This window comes from Ascoidea rubescens (assembly GCF_001661345.1).
Source record: "Ascoidea rubescens DSM 1968 unplaced genomic scaffold ASCRUscaffold_1, whole genome shotgun sequence".
NCBI lineage: Eukaryota > Fungi > Ascomycota > Saccharomycetes > Ascoideales > Ascoideaceae > Ascoidea > Ascoidea rubescens.
This window is the reverse complement of record NW_017962913.1, coordinates 2,811,398-2,831,402: the sequence shown is the minus strand read 5'-3', so window position 1 is coordinate 2,831,402 and position 20,005 is coordinate 2,811,398. Positions and strand designations below refer to the sequence as shown.

Sequence of the window (20,005 nt, the reverse complement as noted above, 5' to 3'; positions counted from 1 at the left end):
GATTGGCCAATTCCCAGATTCTTGCTTCAACAACCGATTGATCAAATCACTATCAAAACGCTATCAAAACAGGAGCAAATCAATATCAAACCATCATTTGAATCGCCTGTTAAAAGAAACATTCATTGCTTCTTCTCTTCCTCTGTCCAAATGGAAACTTGCTCGCAAAAACTATGTCCTTGCTATTACTAAGGTCCTGAATTGAGCTAATTGCCCAAACAACTCCCTCCAAAACATTGTTTGTTATCAAAACTTGTTCTGGATCATTGTTTTCACACTTATACCGCTTTTATTTCACAATTATTTTGCTCTTTTTTTATACTTTTTCTGCATGTTTTCAATTTGCTTATTTTAACTTATTTTTTTATCATAAAAAAAATTATTTCTCCCCGCTGATTTCATTTTTCAGATGCTTTTTTTTTATATCCTCCATTAGAGTTTTGCTTTTTATTTCTCTTCTTTTTTTTCTACCCAATTCCTTATTTTCCTCTTAGACTGTATATATACCTCCACTTTGCTCTTTATTTCCGGAGACTGCTACTAATCAACTTTAGACCTTTTTTTAAAATTCGTTTAATTTTTTCCAAGGTTCATATATTATTATATCATATTATCCCATCTAATTACTTCTCATTTGATCTTATTTAACCTAGATAAACAATGGCTTATAATAATAATAATAATAACAATAACAATAACAATAACAATGCTCCTATTTATTCAACATCTCAGGGTGCCCCACTTGCTGATGCTTTTGCAACTCAAAGAGTGGGTAAATTCGGCCCTTTATTATTGCAAGATTTCACTTTAATCGACAGTTTAGCTCACTTTGATAGAGAAAGAATTCCTGAAAGAGTTGTCCACGCTAAGGGCTCCGGTGCTTATGGTTACTTTGAAGTAACTGATGATATAACTGATATCTGTGGTTCAGCAATGTTTAATAAAGTTGGTAAGAAAACAAAGACTTTTACTAGATTTTCAACCGTTGGTGGTGAAAAGGGTTCTGCTGATAGTGCAAGAGACCCAAGAGGCTTTTCCACCAAATTTTATACTGAAGAAGGTAATTTAGATTGGGTTTATAACAACACTCCAGTTTTCTTTATCAGAAACCCAAGTAAATTTCCTCATTTCATTCACACTCAAAAGAGAAACCCTCAAACCAACCTAAAAGATGCTACTATGTTTTGGGATTATTTAACCAGCAATCAAGAAGCTATTCACCAAGTTTGTATCCTTTTTTCTGATCGTGGCACTCCTGCTTCTTACCGTAACATGAATGGTTACTCTGGTCATTCCTACAAATGGTCAAATAAAAATGGCGATTGGTATTATGTTCAAGTTCATTTAATCAACGACCAAGGAATTAAAAATCTCAATAACGAACAAGCATCAGAATTAGGCGGTACTAATCCAGATTTTGCTCAAGAAGATTTATTTAATGAAATTGAAAAGGAAAACTTCCCATCATGGACTGTTTATATCCAATATATGACCGAAAAACAAAGCAAAACTTTGCCTTTTTCTGTCTTTGACCTAACTAAAGTCTGGTCCCACAAAGAATTCCCACTACGTAGAGTTGGTAAATTGGTTCTCAATAAAAACCCAGAAAACTATTTTGCAGAAGTAGAGCAAGTTGCTTTCTCCCCATCTCACACTGTTCCATACCAGGAACCTTCTGCTGATCCTGTTTTGCAATCCAGATTATTTTCATATCCTGATACTCAACGTCATAGATTGGGTGTCAATTACAATCAAATTCCTGTCAATTGCCCATATGCTTCAAGAGGCATCAATCCAACTCTTCGTGATGGTGCTATGCAAGTTAATGGAAACTATGGCTCAATGCCCAATTATTTAGCCAGCGATATGCCAGTTGCCTTCAGAAGCGATGTCAAACATCAACAACACCAGGAAGTCTGGTCTGGCCCTGCCTTGCCATTTCATTGGGATGTTGTTGGTGACATTGACTATGTTCAACCAAGAATTTTGTATCAAAAAATCCTATCAAAACAACCTGGCCAACAAAAGGCTTTGGCCCACAATGTTGCTACACATGTCTCAAGCGCCAGACGTGATATCCAAGATAAGGTGATTAGGATGTTTGCTAAAGTCGACGAAAATCTTGCCAATGAAATCAAGAAGGAGATGCTCGAGTTGTCCCCTCGTACTGGTAAGTGTCCATACTCCAACAAATTGTAAGTATCACCTCTCTGCTCTTGTTTAATGTTCCTTAATATTCTTTTTTATAGCATTTACATAATTCCTCCACAGCACTAATACAAACCACTGTTCCCCAAACCAGCAGTATGCGCCTCTCTCCCTAAATCAGCACTACGCGTTGTGTTCCCAAAGCGGCATTATGCGTTTAAGAATACCCCTCTCGCTGGCGCCCAATAATCACATGCAAGGATGGTGCTCCATCTCTCTGGTATCATGTTTCTCTTTCTTCACCACTTATCCATTTTTGGGCAGTTGATGCTGGGGAAAACAACGCTTCTCCTTCTCTTCCACCACAAGCTTGTGAGTCTGCGAATTTCAACACTTACTGTAACAGGCGATATGAATTGGTTAAGCGAGCTTACTGGTTTCGACGACTATTCTCAACAGTTCAAGGACACCCCCAAGTTCAAAATGGACCTGCTATCAGCTTCAAACCTCTCTTTATCCAGATCCAGTTCAATCACTAATGTCAGTGACAGCTTTAGCTCTTCCAACAATTCCACTCTCAACAGCATGAACAACGGCTGCAATCCTCGCTTTAATGACAATGAACTTACCAATGATTCAATCCCAGTGACGAAATTACCTGCTGCTCACAGCTTGATGTTCTATTATACCCTACTAAGAAAACAGTTTACTATAAGAAATATTGTTTTAAGACTATACAGTATTTTGAAGTTAAAGGATTATGAATTTGAAGAGACTATATTAAATATCTTGGAATTTTTCTGTTATATATTCGAATTTCTCTTTAAAAACAAGAAAAAAAGACAAAAATTAAACTCTTTTTTCAAATTTGTTAACCATTTTATTATAATTATCAGATTTAAGGTCCTAATAACTAAAATTATAAAATTGGTTGAATTGATTAAAATTAAAAGAAACTCAATGAATCAAGATCGATCCGAAATAAGATTAATAAATAACGATACCGATAATGATAATAGTAATGATAATGATTTTGAATTAGTTTGGAATTCAAATATTAATACAAACAACAGAAACGATTTAAATTCTTTAACTCAACGTAATATCGATTATATCAGAAATCAAAATAATCATAGTCACACTCAGATAAATAATAACAATCAAATCAACAATCGAACAAGTGAAGAGTATAAAGAAGGAGAAGGAGAAGAACAAGAGCAAGAACAAAAACAAGATAAAGAAGAACAAGATGAACTTAGCAAATTGCTGAGCGAAGTGGCAATCGAATTGATTGAATTCATATTTTTGTTATCTCCCAAATCTTTTATTAATATATTCAAAAACACTTTCTTATTCAAAAAAAAAAAAGCAAAAATCCCATCTAAGAAAAGAGAAATAGAATTCTAAATTTTTTATCTTCTCTTTAAATTTGTCTTTTTTTCTTTCCAATCCATTTTAATATAATGATCTCTCCCTCTCTTGTTCTCTTTTTTTTTGTTTTAAATGATTTTGGTTATGCTTATTTTTTTTTACTTTTTATTTAGTGCTTCTTTATATGTTTTCTTTTGGGTTTACTAGCTGATAGTTAGACTTTATACAGTTCGTTTTTCCTTTGAGGTTTTAAGTAATAAATTCAATTATATACACCATATAATTCTCCTTAAGAGGAGCAAGTACAATATTTTACCATAGTTCATTAATGGAATCGCAATAACAAAAAAACAACCCATTTTTGATATATTCCAAAATTTAAACAACAAATTTTCATTCATCGATAATATCTTCATTAATGATTATTATTTTATCTAAAAGATCAAAATCAGCTTTCTCATTCAGACATATTGATCTCAATTCATATGATGGAAATTTGTTTTTATCTAAACTTTTTTCATGAACTCTTTGATTATCTCTAACCAAAGTTCTCAAAATGTCAACAAAAATTACCAGATTTCGATTTTTTAACAAAAACGCATGTAGTTTATTAATAAGATACTTGATTTTTAAATCAATTGAACGATTTTCATCATTATAACAATAATCTTCAAAATAACTGGTCAAGTAAAACAATATGCTTCTAAATGATACATCAGCTTTATCAGAGTCTCCCTTTTCATCTACTTTCATTGAATTCTGGAAAACAGAAATCGAAAAATTGATCAATTTATAGTAAATAGCTATTTCAACTTTACCCCCATTACTTTTCTGGTTTCTTTTTTTAATTAGTTTGAAAAATTCATTGCTTATAAGCAAATCATTCCAATAATATTCAATTTCCTTTCCCATGGATTTTAGAATTAGACTAATATATGACGATAAATTATCTTTGTTACCAAAAATCTGTTCATTATGAGGAATGTTTAAATACCAACACGTTAAAACTTGATTGAAACTACTAGATACAACACAAGATTGCAATAAATTATAAAGAAATAGAAATTTGGCATGCTTAGTATTCAACAGAGGCAATATTTCATTGATTATATATTGAGTATAAAACTCATTATAAACTCTGGGTCTTCTAAATGCTTCCAATTCAGATTTTGAACTAGGCCCGTTGTATTTAAAGTCTTTTATACCAGTTTTTATTTTATTTTTTAAACTATTTTGTTTAATGATGTCCTTGATTTGTGAGTTAAGAACATAGTTTAGATCATTATCATAATCAGTAATCATTATTCTATTGTCAATTCTTTTTGACGTTAAGTTGTAATAGATATTTAGAAATTCAATATCATTAGAATTTATAGTTTGACCACTTTGAATTAATTCATCAATTTTTTGAAAATTTTGTTTTAAATTTAAAATATTATCATAAATCAATGATTTAAAATGCATACTATCAGTTGGGTTAAAATCTTCAATTGTAAAAACTGAAGTTTTATTTTCGTTAGTTATAAATGAATTGGTAATAAAAAAATTTGGATCAATAAATGAAGAAAAGGATAAATTCGCTTGTAAATAATAGGAAATGTTATAAAATTTTGAAAAATTCAAATCTTTTAAATTTTTTTTCAGTTTTTCCTTTGGAATTAATTCAGAGATCTTTTGAAGTAAAATTGAATCGTTATTTTTAGCCAATAATAATAACATTTTTGTTAAAATTTCTTTATTTTGAGATTGAATTAATTTGAAATCGTGAATAATAAGAAATTTCAAAATTTGATAATAATCATAAATTAAAGAATAATTTAAGATTTTGATTAATGAATATTGGTGCATTGAAGAGTAATCGTTTAATGAATTTTTTGAATGTAATAAATTTAAAAGCTGTAAAACAGTCAGAGAGTCATTTTTAATCAATGAATAGTCAATAATTTGATTTAATTTCAATATTGAATTTAAAATGTAAAAAGTGTCATTGCTTAACAAATTAGAATAGTTTGAGTTTAAATAATTATATGAATGCCAGAAATGGTTAATTAATAAATTGTATTGGTTTAAATTTTTATAATAATCACATAATAAAGAAATCCTTAATTTTTCAAAATTCAAAACAAGAAAATCGAAATTATTGGAAACATTTTGCATTGAGGCTAAATTTTCTATTATAGTATTTAAATGGTTTTGCAAAATAGAAACATTTATAAATGAATTTGAGTTTGAAATCAAATCTGTTGAAATTGATAATATCGAATGCAACGAGGTTAAATATTGATTGTGGTTATCCTTATCTAATGAATGATGCTTTAAGTAAAAATTTATGGATTTTTCTGCGTAATTTAAAACAATCAAATTGATGAGATTATAATTTGTGCTTTGAGAGTTATTTTGAATTTGACTTTTAGTGGAGCTGTCAATTGATGAATAAATAGAGGATATTAATCGTAGAATGAAAAATAATTTCTCATAAATGATTAAAAGATTATGCTTCCCATCGATGGAATTGCTAGTTATGTCCAAATTTTCGATTTGTTTCAAAAGTTTCAAATTTTGATTCAATTTAGCTAAAAATCCATTTATATCACTAATAATAATTGAGTTTGATTTCCTAATCGAAAGCAAATCATCAATCAATAGACTATCAAGGGACTTCAATAGAAGAGGCGACCAGAGATCGAACAATTCTGAACTGGTCTTTCTCGAGTCTGTTGATGGGATTGGTGTATTCTGAGGCTGCTTAGATTGAAGGGAGGAAGAATAGCTTCTAAAGATGTGTGCATAGGGTCTGAGCCTCAGTCTGAAGCCACCAAGAGTCAAAGAAGAACTCTTATTCTGCTGGAGCTTGTAACATACCTTAGTGCGAGCAAAAGAACCAGTTCGTAGTCCTTTCATGTTAATCTCGCGCAAACGCCTCTCATCCAATAAAAACACTTCTTCTTTTTTCTTTATCCACTTTTTTCACAGACGTCCCAAAGCGGAATCAACCCACAAAACTGGCTCCAGAGTATTTTTCTATTAAAGTTTCGCGTTTGTTTATAAAACAAGAAGAGGAAGAGGAAGAAGAGAAACATAAAAACGAAGAACCAGCAGTAGAAGGTTGTCGTGATAATGGAGTCTCAGATTGTTCATGCTTCGAGCTCTATTCTTTCTTCATTGAACTCTATCATATTCAATTCCAATTCCAAAATTAATCTTGATCCAACTCAAATTATCAGCCACAACACCGATACCCAACTACTGAAAATTCAACATGACCCTCAACTGATTGATGCTCAAGTAACTCAGGTGGATGAGACTGGTATTCCTAATATTGATACAATAAATGCAAATGATGATGAAAGTCCAACTGAAATCACGAAGGAGATCTTAACAGCACCTGTTACAGCCAATGTTTCGGAAAAATCAACGAGTCTAGATGATCTTTTCAATGAAATAGATGAGTTTATTGGTGATGATGATGATCAAAATGAACTGTCAACACTAGGAAAACAGTATGCGAAGAGCAACAATATCAAACTCAATAATGATATCTTTAGTGATAACAATACTGTGGTTAATGAAATTGATAAGCCAGACGTAGACAATTCCACCACTTTCCCTTCGGATAAAACCATATTAGAATTGTTGGGAGAAGACACTTTGAATAATAATGAAAGTTTGAAAAGAAAAGAGAAAACCAAGAAGGATGCTACCGATGAAAAATTACTTGCAAGAACTATTCAGGAAATCAATTTAAAAAGAGACTTGAATTTTAAACCAATATCAAATAGAGCATTTACTAAAGAGCAGTTACTAGCCAAACTAGGATTTGTCAATGGAAAATTTGTATCTCCTGTTAAGAAAACTGCAAAAGCTCCAACAACTCCAGTAACTAAGAAAGTAATTGATATTGACTTGTCTGACGAAGAACCATCTGACAGTGAAGCGAAAAATAATATACCCGATACACTAAAAAATAACACTTTAGATTCTCAAATTTTAAGCAACCAAAAAGAACAAGATAAAAATACCCCATTTTCAATATATAAAAATAAATTAAAACAGTCTAATCCAAATAACATGATAAATCTTGATGACTCCAGTTCTGGTTCTGATTCTGATTCTGATTCCGATGATGAATTTGAAAAGATTCCCATCAAAGATAAAGGTTTCATTTTAGCTATTAAAGCAAAATATTTAAAGAAAAATCAAAAAAATTCTCCCAATTCTGTTTTGAAAAAAAGTGTGTTATTAACTGAAAATTATTCTCAAAGACAAAAACAACGTGAAGCTCTTTCTTCTTTAAAACAAAAACATGTTAGTCAAGTAATCCAGGCCAAAAAATTAAATCAAATTGCAATTGAAAATATTGAAAATGATGTAGATGATGAAACTTCCAAAGTAGAAGATTTATTAGAAAAGGAGCTTGAAAGAAATAGAAGAATTAGAAAAAGAGAAAAAGAAGAACAAAAACAAAGAGATCTTTTATATAAAAATCAAATTTTAAATAAAATTGACGAAAATGAAGATGAAGATGAGGAAGATCTCAATAATGACGGTAATATTTATGGAGTAGAAGAGGAGTCAGATGAGGAAGAATTAGCTTTAGCCGAACTTGAAACTGATGAAGAAAATAGTGAATTTGAAAGTTTTGTGGAAGATAATGATTTAGATAAAGACCATCAAGATCTATCTAACAATGATAAAATTGATAAAGAGTCAGATGATGAAGCTTTAATTAATACACGAACCAACCTTGTTAGAAATAAAAGAACTAAGAGAAAGGGGGTAGTGTTTGATGATGAAGATGAAGATGAAGAAGAAAAAGAGGAAAAAGAGGAAAAAGAGGAAAAAGAGGAAGAAAAAGACCAGAATGGAAATCTGGATGAAACTCAAAAAGACATTTCTAGTATTAACTTAGATAATCCTACAATAGCAGATAATTCATCTTATCTGACACTAGGTATGAGCGAAAAAATTAAAAACATATTTGGAGAGGATTCCTTATTGAATCTTGCTCCAACACAGGTTCAATATAAATCATATTCTAAGAAAAAAATATTGGATCACATTAGTGAAAATGAAAATGACAGTGGGGATAAAAGTGATAATGAGTATGAGTATGAGGTTGATAGTACAGATGTTCCAACTTTAGATGATAAGATTTCAGCATCATCTAAAAATACGAAAAACAATAAATCTTCAGTTTATGGGGTAGAAAATGAAGTGGAAGTGGAAGATATATCGGACACTGAAGACCAAAATGAACTGCTTCAGAAGGTCAAACTTGCGATCAAACGTCAGGCTCAAAATGAGCTTCGAAATAAAATTAAAAAGAGAGAGTTAGCAAAATCTGGATTGGGAGATATCTTTGAAGAAGAAGCCATTGAATCTGATGATGAATGGCATGGTATTGGTGGAGCTGATCGTAATGATAAGGATGATTTTGAAATGGATTCAGAAGATGAAAGAATGATTAATGATTCGAAGAATATCAATTATAATCATGATGCATTGAAGGAGTTTTATAATAAAGAAAATCTTAGTAATGATAGAGAGTATGTTTCTAAATTATTAAATGATATTAAGACAGGAAAACTTCGATCAAGAGTTAATAGAGATGGATTTGGTAGAGGAGGAATTGACGACCTTGATTTAGAATTGAGTGATGATGATGATGATGAATTGGCTAGATTTCATCGTATGAAAGCAGAAAGACAAAGAAGAAAACTTTTAGAAAATAATGAGATGAGAAATTTAGCTAAAAATGATAAAACTAAAGCATTTTTTGAAAGTATAGCAGAAGATACAAATACAGATAGCTTAAAAATTGTATTTGAAGACAGTTTAAGAAACGAGTTTGATAATGAACTAGGTATCGAAGAAGAAATAATAGAAAGTGGACAATTACAAGAAGGGGCTGATGAACAAATAACAGCTGATGATAAAGAAACAAGTCGAGAAGGTAGTACACTTAAGAGATCACTTACGATTACAGACGAGGATAATGGAAACCAACCAATAGTTAAGAGAAGAAGAATTCAAATAACGTCAGAATTTGTGAAAAAGACTTTATCATTTATTAATAATGATGATTTAGCAACTGAGGAGGAGAGATATTTACAAACTGAAAAGTTATCGCTTTCTCAACATAATTTTAAGTCTCAAATAGAAATGAAGGATGAATTTGCTAAAATTAAAGAAAGAATTAGACAAAAGAAATTGAGAGAAGAAGAGTACAAAAGAACCAAAGTTCACGATATTGAATTGGGTAATGAATCAAAGAAGGGAATCCATAAGACGAGGTCTATAATTGAGAATTACAAAACATTTTTAAGTGAAAACAAAGACTTTGCATCCGAACAAATAACAGTTAATAAGAATTACAAGAATGCGAATACGAATTCTGCATCTGTTATGTTCCTTATAAATAAAAATAAGAATTAAAAGGTTCTTTCATACAATTTTAATTTTAATTGTTTGTATTATATAAAATTAATTAATAATGATTTTTCTAATTGTATAAACGAAAGAATTGGGGAGCTAATTTTGTTGAGAAAGAATAGGTTTTCTCTCAAAACATGCCCTAATATTATTTAAACAAAAGATAGCAGTTTTTTGATAAGTTTCGATGGTCGAAGAACCAATGTGAGGTGTTAGAAAGACATCTTCTCTAGATACGAGCTCCTGGTCAATAGTTGGTTCATTTTCAAACACATCTAGTGCACAGCTTATAATTTTACCTGATTTCAAGCCATTTAATAGATCTTTTGTATTGACGATAAAACCTCTACCGACATTGACTATTCTGGAGCCTCTTTTGGGTAAAAGATTTATTGTTTTTTCATTGATTAGATTAAAGGTTTCACTCGAACCAGGCAAGCAAATGATGACTACATCAGCGATTGGTAGGATTGAAGTTAAAGAGTTGTGGTAAGTCAAAGGGAAATTAAAATCGGATAGATCATCATTTGATAGAGGGTTTCTTTTGAAATAATGTATATTCATACCAATTGCGTTTAGTCTTTTAGCTAGAGCCTTTCCAATACCTCCAAAGCCTAGGATGGCAGCGTTTTTATTCATTGGAGTGTATACTACTTTACCACCAGCGATTTCACCAAAAGCAAAATTGTAATGATTTTTAGGGACATGGTTACCAGATTGATAATTGAAATTACCATTTAATTTAGATCTTGCGACTAAAGTGTTTTTAGTTGAGACTGTTTGGTTAGCAAACATTGGAATAAATCTGAAAGTGGAAAGAGTCTGGTATAGAGCTAAATCAGCAACTTGTTCAGCACCGACAGAGGGACTATTTGAGAAGATGATCTTTTTATTTTTTAATTGAATGGTATCGTAATGATCAAAGCCAACAGCACAACTTGTTACGATTTTTAGATTTGGAGGAGAGAGATCAACAATTTCGTTTCTATAACCACCAAATGACATGAAACCTTCCCAACCTCCATAGATGGCTTGTATGTCATTGAATTTTGATTTGAAGTCCTCAAGAAGCTGTTCCTTTGTAGTTAATTCGTAGGGCTGTAAGGAAAAAGAAATAAAAGAAAAAAACCAACAACAGAGAGAAGATAGTAGAAATGTTTTTTAAATTGTTAGTAAGTGTTTATTTTCGATAAAGTTTCATAAGACTCCATAACTTTTCACATACGATACACTCGAAATCATTTTCAAATTGTTGGTACTCTGGCAAGGACTCGTCGAGCTGACCAAGGAATAAGACCTTTGGTTTGTTTTGCAGAGATTTAGTAGTAGGTACAGTCATAAGAAGAAGATGCTACAGTGGGTTCTGTTGGCAGTGAAATATTGTATTGAAAAGTTTTCAGAGAGGATGAGCTTATATATCAGTGCCTTATACGGCAAAGGAAGGAAGAGCGAGTTCCGCTGATAGCCATGGGGTGAGAGCGAAAACAGCTGGATGATTGGTGATTGTTGGTTACTGATTAGTGATTGGTGATTGGTGATTGAGAGCTCACTTGGACAACTTCTTCATGGCCAGGAGCAAATTTGTGTCGAAGTAGCCTGGGGCCAACTGGTTCGTGGAGTGTCGAAGCCAGGCCTGGTAGTCGTTTCTGTGGGAGTGGAGAAGCACTTGGTCCATCTGGGAGCTAAGAAGAGAGGCGTCGTTGGTGAGGGCCTGGATATGGCCTTGAGTGCTGTCGAATGAGCTCAAGAGACTTGGGGGCAACTGGGATGGGAGCGATTTGTAGTTGTAGGGGAGAGACACAGTCTTTGGAGGGTTGTAGAAGGGCGAGATAACAAGGGGCACTTGGGAGAGAAGAGGATGTGGTCTTTCATCAGGATTCATGTTGGCTGTTGGGGTGAGATAGGATAGAAGTAAGAGAGGTGAGAGAGGTGAGAGGTGAGAGGTGAGAGATAGATAAAAAGAAAGACAGATAGAAAGAAAGACAGATAAAAAGGTGAAACGATTAGCTATCGCCTACGATAACGAGTTCAAACAGAGCAGATAGAATACTTAAATACGTATAACAGCTCCAATGCTCTACCCAATGTTTTACCAATGCTCTGCTCTTCTTCAATACCAACACACTCTTGATCGACAAGAATGCTGTAAATGATGTAAATGCCATACGCTGGCACTTCCACAGCTTAAGACTTTCGCCCAACTTCCCACTGCCCTGCTGTTCATTCTACGTCTCTTTTTTACTGCCAACGTCTGCTGAATCTGCTGAATTTACTGAATCTGCTTCCTCCAACTCTTCGACAATGCCACAAGACTCTACTTCCACCAGTAAAGTGCTCGATGCTCAAGAACCAGTTCAAGAAGCACCCAAACAGTTGCCTGAACTAACCCTCAAGAACGTTTGTTTGGACATAGTCCATGGAATCCACTTGCTTCTCAATGATCCATTTCTATTGGTATTTTGGTCCTTTCTCATCTTTATTATCGAATTGATCGCTGGCAAACTCATCATCTTCAGAGTTCCCTACACTGAAATCGACTTTTCAACGTATCTACAACAGGTGCAACTTTTCAATAAGGGCGAATTGGACTATGAGAAAATAGTTGGTGAAACTGGTCCTCTAGTCTATCCTGCTGGCCATTTATGGATCTTTAAAGTCTTGAATAACATTTACGAAGAAGACCATAATTTGGAATTTATCCAGTTGACTTATGCTTGGTTGCTAAACCTCACCTTGATAAACTATTTAATCTCTTACAACTGTTTCAACAACTCATTAAGAAAACCTTGGTTTATCGTTTTTTTAATTCTTAGCAAGAGAATCCAATCCATTTATCTACTAAGATTATTTAATGACTGTTGGGCTGCTTATTTCATAAGTTTCTTGTTTGTTGGCTTACAATTGACTTCTCTTATTAAACAAAAATTCAATTCTTCGACTCATTTAATATCTCTTCTCATGTTTGTCAATTCAATCACCTATTCCCTTGCCATCTCAATTAAAATGAATTCTCTATTATACCTCCCAGCTTTTCTTTTGATATCTTTTTACTTGAACAATGGCAACTTTTTTAAAACTGTTTTAAATTTACTCACAATAATCGGCTCTCAATACTTGATAGCCTACCCTTTTTTCAATAATGGTGACCAAATCAAATCGAACTACCTTCACAATGCCTTTAATTTTAAAAGACACTTTTTGCACAATTGGTCAATTAATTGGAGATTTTTACCTGAGTTCTTATTCCAAGACTCAAGATTCCATTTCTTCTTATTATTCTCTCATTTACTAGTATTATCCTTCTTTCTCTTTTCAGTTTTTCTCCCTCTTTTAAACAACAAACTTTCAATCACAAAAAACCTCAATTTAAAACAAAATCTATCTCACAATATTAACCAATTTCTAAACCTATTGTTAACCACTCTAAAAAAACCTTTTAATGATAATATCCAACTAAATAATAACATCCTCAACTATCAAGATGGTCCTCAAACTATATTCGCTATTCTATCAATCACTAATCTAATAGGCGTAGCCTTTTCAAGATCTTTACATTACCAATTTTTAACTTGGTATTTCTTCCATTTGCCCTTTTTAATCAATTTAAGTAATACTAATGTTTTCTTAATAATAATAGGTTGGCTACTTCATGAAAATTGCTGGTTAAATCACCCAGTTGCTTGGAAAAGTGTTGTTTTTAACGTCTTAATTTTTGGTTTACTATTAAGAATCTGGTTTCAATTGAATAAACATTCCAATTCCAATTCCAATTCCAATTCCAATTCTACCCAAAGTGGCGAACAAAATAAGACAGATGAAAAAAATAAAAAGATTAAATAGACTATAAATTTTCTTTTCTTTTTCTATATATCTCCCTCTCTTCAATTAAATCTTAACGTATTGATATAATATACACAATGTATTAATATAATATAATATAACATAACATAAAATAAAATAACATAACATAACGTAACATAACATAACATAGTATAACATACAAAATAGTCGTTTTAAAATCAAACATTACAATCATTCGATATGAAAATTGTGATTGGTAAAAAAGTATAGATATTCAGTATACAGTAAAAAAAAAAGAAAAAGACAACCTAAACGATTGAAATTATAAGATTATATAGAAATAAAACAATAGAAATAAATACAGAAAAAAAAAAGAAAACAAAAACAAAAAAAAACGACACATAAAAGGAAAAAAGTAAATTAAAATAATAGACACAATATTTTTAAACTCAATTTGTATGAGAAAACTGAAATATAAATACGTAAATATAATTATTAATATTATTAATATTATTAGTAGTATTTGAAGAGATTATTTCTGAGTATTATTTTGATCATTAATTATTCTTTCTTTATTTTGTTGAGCAGTTATAACCATTTGTTGAAAAGCCTTGATTGTTAAATCACTTTTTGTTCTAGAATGAGATGAAGATGAAGAGCTTGACGTATTTGTTGGAGTAAGAGAATTTCTTGAGGGTTTTGGCGGAGTTAAAGAATTTCTGGGACTCTTTGCTCTATTGGCTAAGGACGAGAAGATGTTTACTAAAGTAGAAGATGAGGCGGTTGTTTCAGGGGGGATCAATTTAGGAGAAGTAGAACCTAGATCGGCAAAACCATCATCATCGTCAGATTCTTCACTGTTAGCCTGTTCTTTTAAAGCTTTGATTCTGTTATTGAATTTAACGACTTCAATAACTTGTCTAAATTTAGTCCTGGCATTGAAACCTTCTCTAATGTTAGGTAATAAGTCACAAGAGGAGTTTTCAGAAGCAGTTTTCTTTATCCAAATATTATTTAAAAGTTGGTCAGCGGTTGGTCTTTCATTGGGGTCTATTCTTAGCATACTTAGGATGAAATATTTTGCGTCGACTGAGATGTTTTTCCAGAATCTCTTATGGAAGACAACGCAGTTGTCATTTTGAACCTCTAATAGGAAATCATTGATTGTTTCAGATCTGAAAGGCGAATAACCACATAATAAGGTATAAGTTATTACACCAATGGACCAAATATCGCAGGCCTTTGAATGAGCAAAACCAGAAAGAACTTCTGGGGCAGCATAGCCAAAAGAGCCAGCGGTTGAAGTTATCATTTCATTGGGAGATTCTAGTTTTTTGGCGATACCAAAATCTGCTAGGACGATTGGAGAATTTGGATCTTCTTCTTCGGATCTTAAATAAAGAACATTTTCAGGTTTTAAATCTCTATGAACAATGTGCTTTGAATGGATATAGGATAAAGCATCCAAGATTTGAGAAATGCAAACCGCAGCATCCTTTTCAGTGAATTTTCCTCTAGAAACAATTCTATCAAATAGTTCACCACCAGTGGCTAATTGAGTTACGATATAAAATTTGTCCTTACTTTCAAACCAGTCTCTGAAACCAACAATATGAGGGTGATTTAGTTGTTGCAATAGTTTCAATTCATCATAGACCATGTTGTAGTTACCTCTTAATGTTTTTTTTAAGATGATTTTAACAGCGACCTGCTCATTTGTTTGACGATTGAGAGCTTTTCTAACGACACCAAAGGTACCACAACCCAATACTTTGCCATAGACATAGTTTTTGTTTCTTGCGTAGGAATCAGGCTGGCCACTAAGTCTGTTGAAGATTTTTGTTGCAGTGTGGCCCTCAATGGGCTTTGGAAACTCAAGATTGTAGATACCCATGTTTGGTAAGCTTGAAGAAAATGAGGCAGGTAACAAAACACAAATACTGGTTGGTTATATTTCCCCTATCAATGGCAAGGGGCTCACAATGTCTTTTAAATAGTAGAAGAAAGTGAAATGGACTGCGCAGCAGATGCAATGTGTTCTTCTGAGATGATAATTGCAAATCAAAACTTTCAATCAGTAATCAGTATGGTAATTGGAGAACAATAGACCTAGCATGGGATCCAGGTCTAATTTACTGCTATCTTTGCTGCTTCGTTCCACGATCCCTCGTCAAACCGCTGGGTTTGTCCCGACCCCAGGCCCCCATCTTCCGGTACAATTTCGACCAGCGATCCGGCGGCACTACCACATCCGGCGCCTAAAGCTCAGTACTGTGGCGCAAGTGCATATATGTACGTCCGGTGAAATACCGTTCTATTGCCGAACTCGAGTCCGTCGAATCCAAGCAGACCGGCGACGGCTGCTCTTGAGTCAGGTGCTTCAGCGGCGCAGCGCCGGCCGCTCGATTGTAAGCTAGCATCAGCAGCACGATGGTAAGGGCAACATAAGTCTATTGGGTGCTAGTGGGTTGTGTTGCGCTCCGGAAGCATTGTGATTTGCTGACTGTGTTGTTAGCTTAGAATGTGCATTTGAGTTGTAGGATTCGCTGTAGAAGAATTAAGACTCCATAATTAAGATTCTATGGAATCCTTCTAGAAAGAATCTGAGCCTTTCTACGGCCGCTTGACACATCCAAAACCCGTTTACTTGTCTGGCGGGATCTCCCACTCCAGCAGTCACACACGTGAAAATAGCGCTGCCCGCCCCGAAATAAAGCCCAGAGTCGACGGAAACAGACGGGGTTGTTTTAGGAATGAGCTCATGCACGAGATCTGAGCAATGTGCATTTTTGAGTCAATTTGGCTTGCTCGATCTTTATGGTGTTTAAGATTTCAACAATCCCTTTACGTTTTGGTTACTGTTGAATTGGGATTCAATTCGCCAGTTATTCAGATTGGATTTCAAGTATTCAACTTTTCAATTTGAACTGATGAGAACTGCTCAACGGTTTTCTCTTAGGTTGATTGGAATTCCACTTCTACATATGTGCAGTTTTTTTAGCTCGCTGGAAATCTTTTTTCAAGTCAAACAAAAGGTAAAAATACCCTTATAAGACTCCTGAAGGACTAACAAGCGATTCTCAAACCACCTTTTATCTTGACGAATTTACCTTCTCAACAAAAAACAATAAAAAACATTTAAAGGAATTGCAATTTATGTATTTTGTTATTTATTCACTAAATAATTTCTTCCACTACTAATCATTACTATTACTATACTTATTACTATAACTATTACCATAACTATTTATGATCATCGTTGCTGTTGATATCATAGTTAACCTTTACTAAAAGAAATTCAAACCAAAATTAGCAAAAGAAATGACAATAATTGGCTCAGTTATAAAGAAATTTTACACTTCATCATCATCATCACCATCATCATCTTCTTCAAATGACAAATTAACCTCTAACCAAGGCAAGCAAGGTAGTGCAGATAGTATAAATGCTATAAATAATGGCACCAATAAAAACAATAATCAAAACCCAATAATATTCAAAATCACTGATACCTCTGATAATGATTCGGACTTAAACTCAAACACTGCAAATCAATCTCTATCAACTCAAAATACTGATATTAGTAATACCAATGATAATAACAATAGCAATAGAAGAAAAAACTCAAGAAAATCAAGACATAATAGAGCAATCTCAATATCAAGCTTCTTATCTAAAAAACACAACTCAAAACCAAAAGATAATAATAACAATAATAATAATCCAAATTTAATTAACTATAACAATAACGATAATGAAGACATCAGCACTCTTAGTTCCATCAATACATCAAATACCAACTCCAATAAAAGAAAAAGTAAAAGACATACAATATCAATTACAACTAATGAATCAATATTGAAAAATAACTATAATATTACTCCAACCCCAGCTCTACAAATTTCTTCAAAACCTTTTATATATCCAAATTCAAACACAATTCCAAGTGCAAATTCAAACAGAAACTCCATGCTTGAACTCTCTGACTCAATCAGTCGCTTAAATTTTAATACCATAGACACTTATAATAATCAATATAGCAAAAGTGTTAGTGATATAGATCTAAATACAGAAAGTGATATAAATATTAATGATATTCCTAATAATCAATCTAATAACAAATCTAGTAATAACGAAAATGACAACAACACATACTTTAACAAAGCTGTAGAAATTAATAACCAAAATTGTAAATCTCTTCAGGATAGATTAAGCTTAGACTATTCCACTTTTTCAATTAATCAATTAATCAATTTAGATCAAAATAATAAGAAATATATAAATATAAACAGTAACATTAACAATAATATTGACAGCACTGTCGAGAATAACATTAATAATAATATCAATACTAACAACAACAACAACAACAACAACAACAACAATAATAATAATAATAATAATAATAATAATGATAATAATAAAGATGAAAAATATAATAGCAACGAAGAATTGGATAAAAAACGCAGAAAAAGATCAAGTCTTTTAAGATTCGGAAGAATCAAATCATTGAAATCAATGAATAAGAATAGAAATAGAAGTAGAAGCAAAAATAGATTAAATGAATCTCCAATTGAAATTAAAAATAACCATTCTGATGTAGGTTTTGTCTTTGATTTCGAAAAAGAACTTTTTAATGAAATTGATTCTAATGCTTTCAATAACAATTCTTCTCAAACTCATAATAACGAAACTGAAAAAAAATTAAGTTGGAAATTCGAAACTATAAATGGTTTATTTGACCAAGATAAATTATATGTTCAAGATTTCAACTATCAAAGTTTGGATAAAAATTTTGGAATTGGAGATAAAGAATGGGAATATATCACATTGTTTTTCAAATCTTTAATAAAAGATTCACTCAATAACAATATCAAACAAAATAAGAAAAATAAAAAACAATTTGAAAAAAATTTATTGAAATTGAAAAATAATTTATTTGATAAATATTGTTCTAAAAAAACCAGTAATAATTCTATTAATACGACCACCACGACCACTACTAACAGCCTGGATAAGGATAAAATTCAAGAAATTAAAAGGGAATTTGAGAAAAGTTTTAATAAAATGATTGAAAATGAAAACAAAGAAAAAAAGTTTGAATTTCTAAAATTCGAAGATAGAAATTGTTTAATCATTTACAAATTACTCTTTCTAACTCGAAATAGTGAGAGCTTTAAAAGTTTCAACGAAAACTTACTTGACCCTAGTATAAACAGTCGAGGAAAGAAACAATGTGAAAGATTAAAAGAATGTTGGATAAGACAAATTGATAAAGGCTGCCCATTACCAAGTTTGTATTATTCATCACCATTAAGAAGGTCGATAGACACTCTTATATACACATGGAATGATATTGTATTGGGACAATATTACAATAAATATATCGAAGAAAATGACGGTGAAGATGAAGAAGAAGATGAAGAAGAAGATATTTTGAGAAGAAGAAAGGTCAAAAGAATGAATACAATTGATAGTGAATTCGAATTTGATAAAGAATATGACTATTATGAACTAAAATATGAGAGAACTATTAAGACATCGAATAATTATCAGCCAATAATATATGAAAACCTAAGGCCATTAATTGAGTTGAAAAATGTCAATAAGAGACATAATAAAAGTGACATTACTCAAAACTATCCTAATTTTATACTCCAAAATGATTTTAGTGAAGAGGATTTATTATTTGAAAAGTATGAAAAAGAAGCGAAAAGAAGCGAGAATGTAATAGAGTTTCATGAGCGAATATTGAATTTTATCAAATACGAAATCTTTGAAAAGAATTATTTGTTAAATCAGTACAATTCTAATAGTTGTTTATCGATCAACTGCAATTTGAGGACCATCCAGGAGATCTTGAAGATAATGGGACATCGACCATTTCATGTTGAAAAAGGTGAGCTTATACCAGTGTTGATCAAAGGAACCAGAGAACCCACAGACAGCAACAATGTGATATTGAAATATCAATAAACATATGGGTAAATCTTTTTTTATTCTAAATAGCCTAATAATACCTGTCTTTTGTGATTGGTTGGTATAGATATAGATATAGATATAGAACTTTAATGTAATACGCAAAACCTGTCAATTGTGCATATTCCCGCTTTATCGTATTCTTCTCTAATCAACTCTAAAAAGTGTTTTTGTATTATCGATAATTTAATGGTCGAGTGAAATATCTTCAACACTACAAGATATTTCATTCACCCATTCAGCATCTTCTAAAAGGTTGCCTCTCAAATCGATA

The 20,005-nt window shown here is 32.0% G+C and overlaps 10 protein-coding genes across 10 annotated transcripts; 6 read left to right on the top strand and 4 right to left on the bottom strand.

Moving 5' to 3' along the window:
* Window positions 1-660: 660 nt before the first annotated feature.
* CTA1 (catalase A) lies at window positions 661-2,199 on the top strand (the record flags this gene model as incomplete). Its single annotated transcript, XM_020190108.1, has 1 exon — window positions 661-2,199. The coding sequence occupies one exon, from the start codon at window positions 661-663 to the stop codon at window positions 2,197-2,199; it is 1,539 nt and encodes a 512-aa protein (XP_020050673.1).
* Window positions 2,185-3,733, top strand: ASCRUDRAFT_104764 (uncharacterized protein). Its single transcript, XM_020188602.1, has one exon. The coding sequence runs from the start codon at window positions 2,410-2,412 to the stop codon at window positions 3,553-3,555; it is 1,146 nt and encodes a 381-aa protein (XP_020050672.1). The 5' UTR covers window positions 2,185-2,409; the 3' UTR covers window positions 3,556-3,733.
* Window positions 3,734-3,912: 179 nt separating this feature from the next.
* On the bottom strand, window positions 3,913-6,420 carry ASCRUDRAFT_6197 (uncharacterized protein; the record flags this gene model as incomplete). Its single annotated transcript, XM_020191295.1, has 1 exon — window positions 3,913-6,420. One exon carries the CDS (start codon window positions 6,418-6,420, stop codon window positions 3,913-3,915), a length of 2,508 nt encoding a protein of 835 aa, XP_020050671.1.
* Window positions 6,421-8,472: 2,052 nt separating this feature from the next.
* On the top strand, window positions 8,473-9,954 carry ASCRUDRAFT_28707 (chromatin-modulating protein MRC1; the record flags this gene model as incomplete). Its single annotated transcript, XM_020190067.1, has 2 exons — window positions 8,473-9,339; window positions 9,511-9,954. The coding sequence occupies 2 exons, from the start codon at window positions 8,473-8,475 to the stop codon at window positions 9,952-9,954; spliced, it is 1,311 nt and encodes a 436-aa protein (XP_020050670.1).
* On the bottom strand, window positions 9,807-11,360 carry ASCRUDRAFT_74004 (uncharacterized protein). The gene is made up of 2 exons (XM_020192512.1): window positions 11,177-11,360; window positions 9,807-11,049 (listed from the first exon to the last, which is right to left on the bottom strand). The coding sequence occupies exons 1-2, from the start codon at window positions 11,288-11,290 to the stop codon at window positions 10,051-10,053; spliced, it is 1,113 nt and encodes a 370-aa protein (XP_020050669.1). The 5' UTR covers window positions 11,291-11,360; the 3' UTR covers window positions 9,807-10,050.
* A 137-nt stretch (window positions 11,361-11,497) lies between these two features.
* ASCRUDRAFT_79223 (uncharacterized protein) lies at window positions 11,498-11,833 on the bottom strand (the record flags this gene model as incomplete). Its single annotated transcript, XM_020194353.1, has 1 exon — window positions 11,498-11,833. One exon carries the CDS (start codon window positions 11,831-11,833, stop codon window positions 11,498-11,500), a length of 336 nt encoding a protein of 111 aa, XP_020050668.1.
* Window positions 11,834-12,252: 419 nt separating this feature from the next.
* Window positions 12,253-13,791, top strand: ALG3 (dolichyl-P-Man:Man(5)GlcNAc(2)-PP-dolichol alpha-1,3-mannosyltransferase; the record flags this gene model as incomplete). The annotated part of the gene is made up of 1 exon (XM_020191294.1): window positions 12,253-13,791. One exon carries the CDS (start codon window positions 12,253-12,255, stop codon window positions 13,789-13,791), a length of 1,539 nt encoding a protein of 512 aa, XP_020050667.1.
* A 369-nt stretch (window positions 13,792-14,160) lies between these two features.
* On the bottom strand, window positions 14,161-15,877 carry ASCRUDRAFT_74002 (serine/threonine-protein kinase). Its single transcript, XM_020192511.1, has one exon. It carries the CDS (start codon window positions 15,644-15,646, stop codon window positions 14,285-14,287), a length of 1,362 nt encoding a protein of 453 aa, XP_020050666.1. The 5' UTR covers window positions 15,647-15,877; the 3' UTR covers window positions 14,161-14,284.
* A 1,196-nt stretch (window positions 15,878-17,073) lies between these two features.
* On the top strand, window positions 17,074-18,083 carry ASCRUDRAFT_68346 (uncharacterized protein; the record flags this gene model as incomplete). The annotated part of the gene is made up of 2 exons (XM_020191519.1): window positions 17,074-18,043; window positions 18,079-18,083. The coding sequence occupies 2 exons, from the start codon at window positions 17,074-17,076 to the stop codon at window positions 18,081-18,083; spliced, it is 975 nt and encodes a 324-aa protein (XP_020050665.1).
* Window positions 18,084-18,819: 736 nt separating this feature from the next.
* Window positions 18,820-19,860, top strand: ASCRUDRAFT_53907 (uncharacterized protein; the record flags this gene model as incomplete). The annotated part of the gene is made up of 2 exons (XM_020191136.1): window positions 18,820-19,110; window positions 19,291-19,860. The coding sequence occupies 2 exons, from the start codon at window positions 18,820-18,822 to the stop codon at window positions 19,726-19,728; spliced, it is 729 nt and encodes a 242-aa protein (XP_020050664.1). The 3' UTR covers window positions 19,729-19,860.
* Window positions 19,861-20,005: the final 145 nt, after the last annotated feature.

What these genes read in the sequence shown, in the direction of transcription:
- ASCRUDRAFT_74002 (XM_020192511.1), bottom strand. Translation starts at nt 15,646, where the DNA reads ATGGGTATCTACAATCTTGAGTTTCCAAAGCCCATTGAGGGCCACACT.
- ASCRUDRAFT_74004 (XM_020192512.1), bottom strand. Translation starts at nt 11,290, where the DNA reads ATGACTGTACCTACTACTAAATCTCTGCAAAACAAACCAAAGGTCTTA. An exon ending in AAAATGATTTCGAGTGTATC is followed by an intron (nt 11,050 to 11,176) that starts GTATGTGAAAAG and finishes TTTTCCTTACAG; the next exon opens with CCCTACGAATTAACTACAAA.
- ASCRUDRAFT_104764 (XM_020188602.1), top strand. Translation starts at nt 2,410, where the DNA reads ATGGTGCTCCATCTCTCTGGTATCATGTTTCTCTTTCTTCACCACTTA.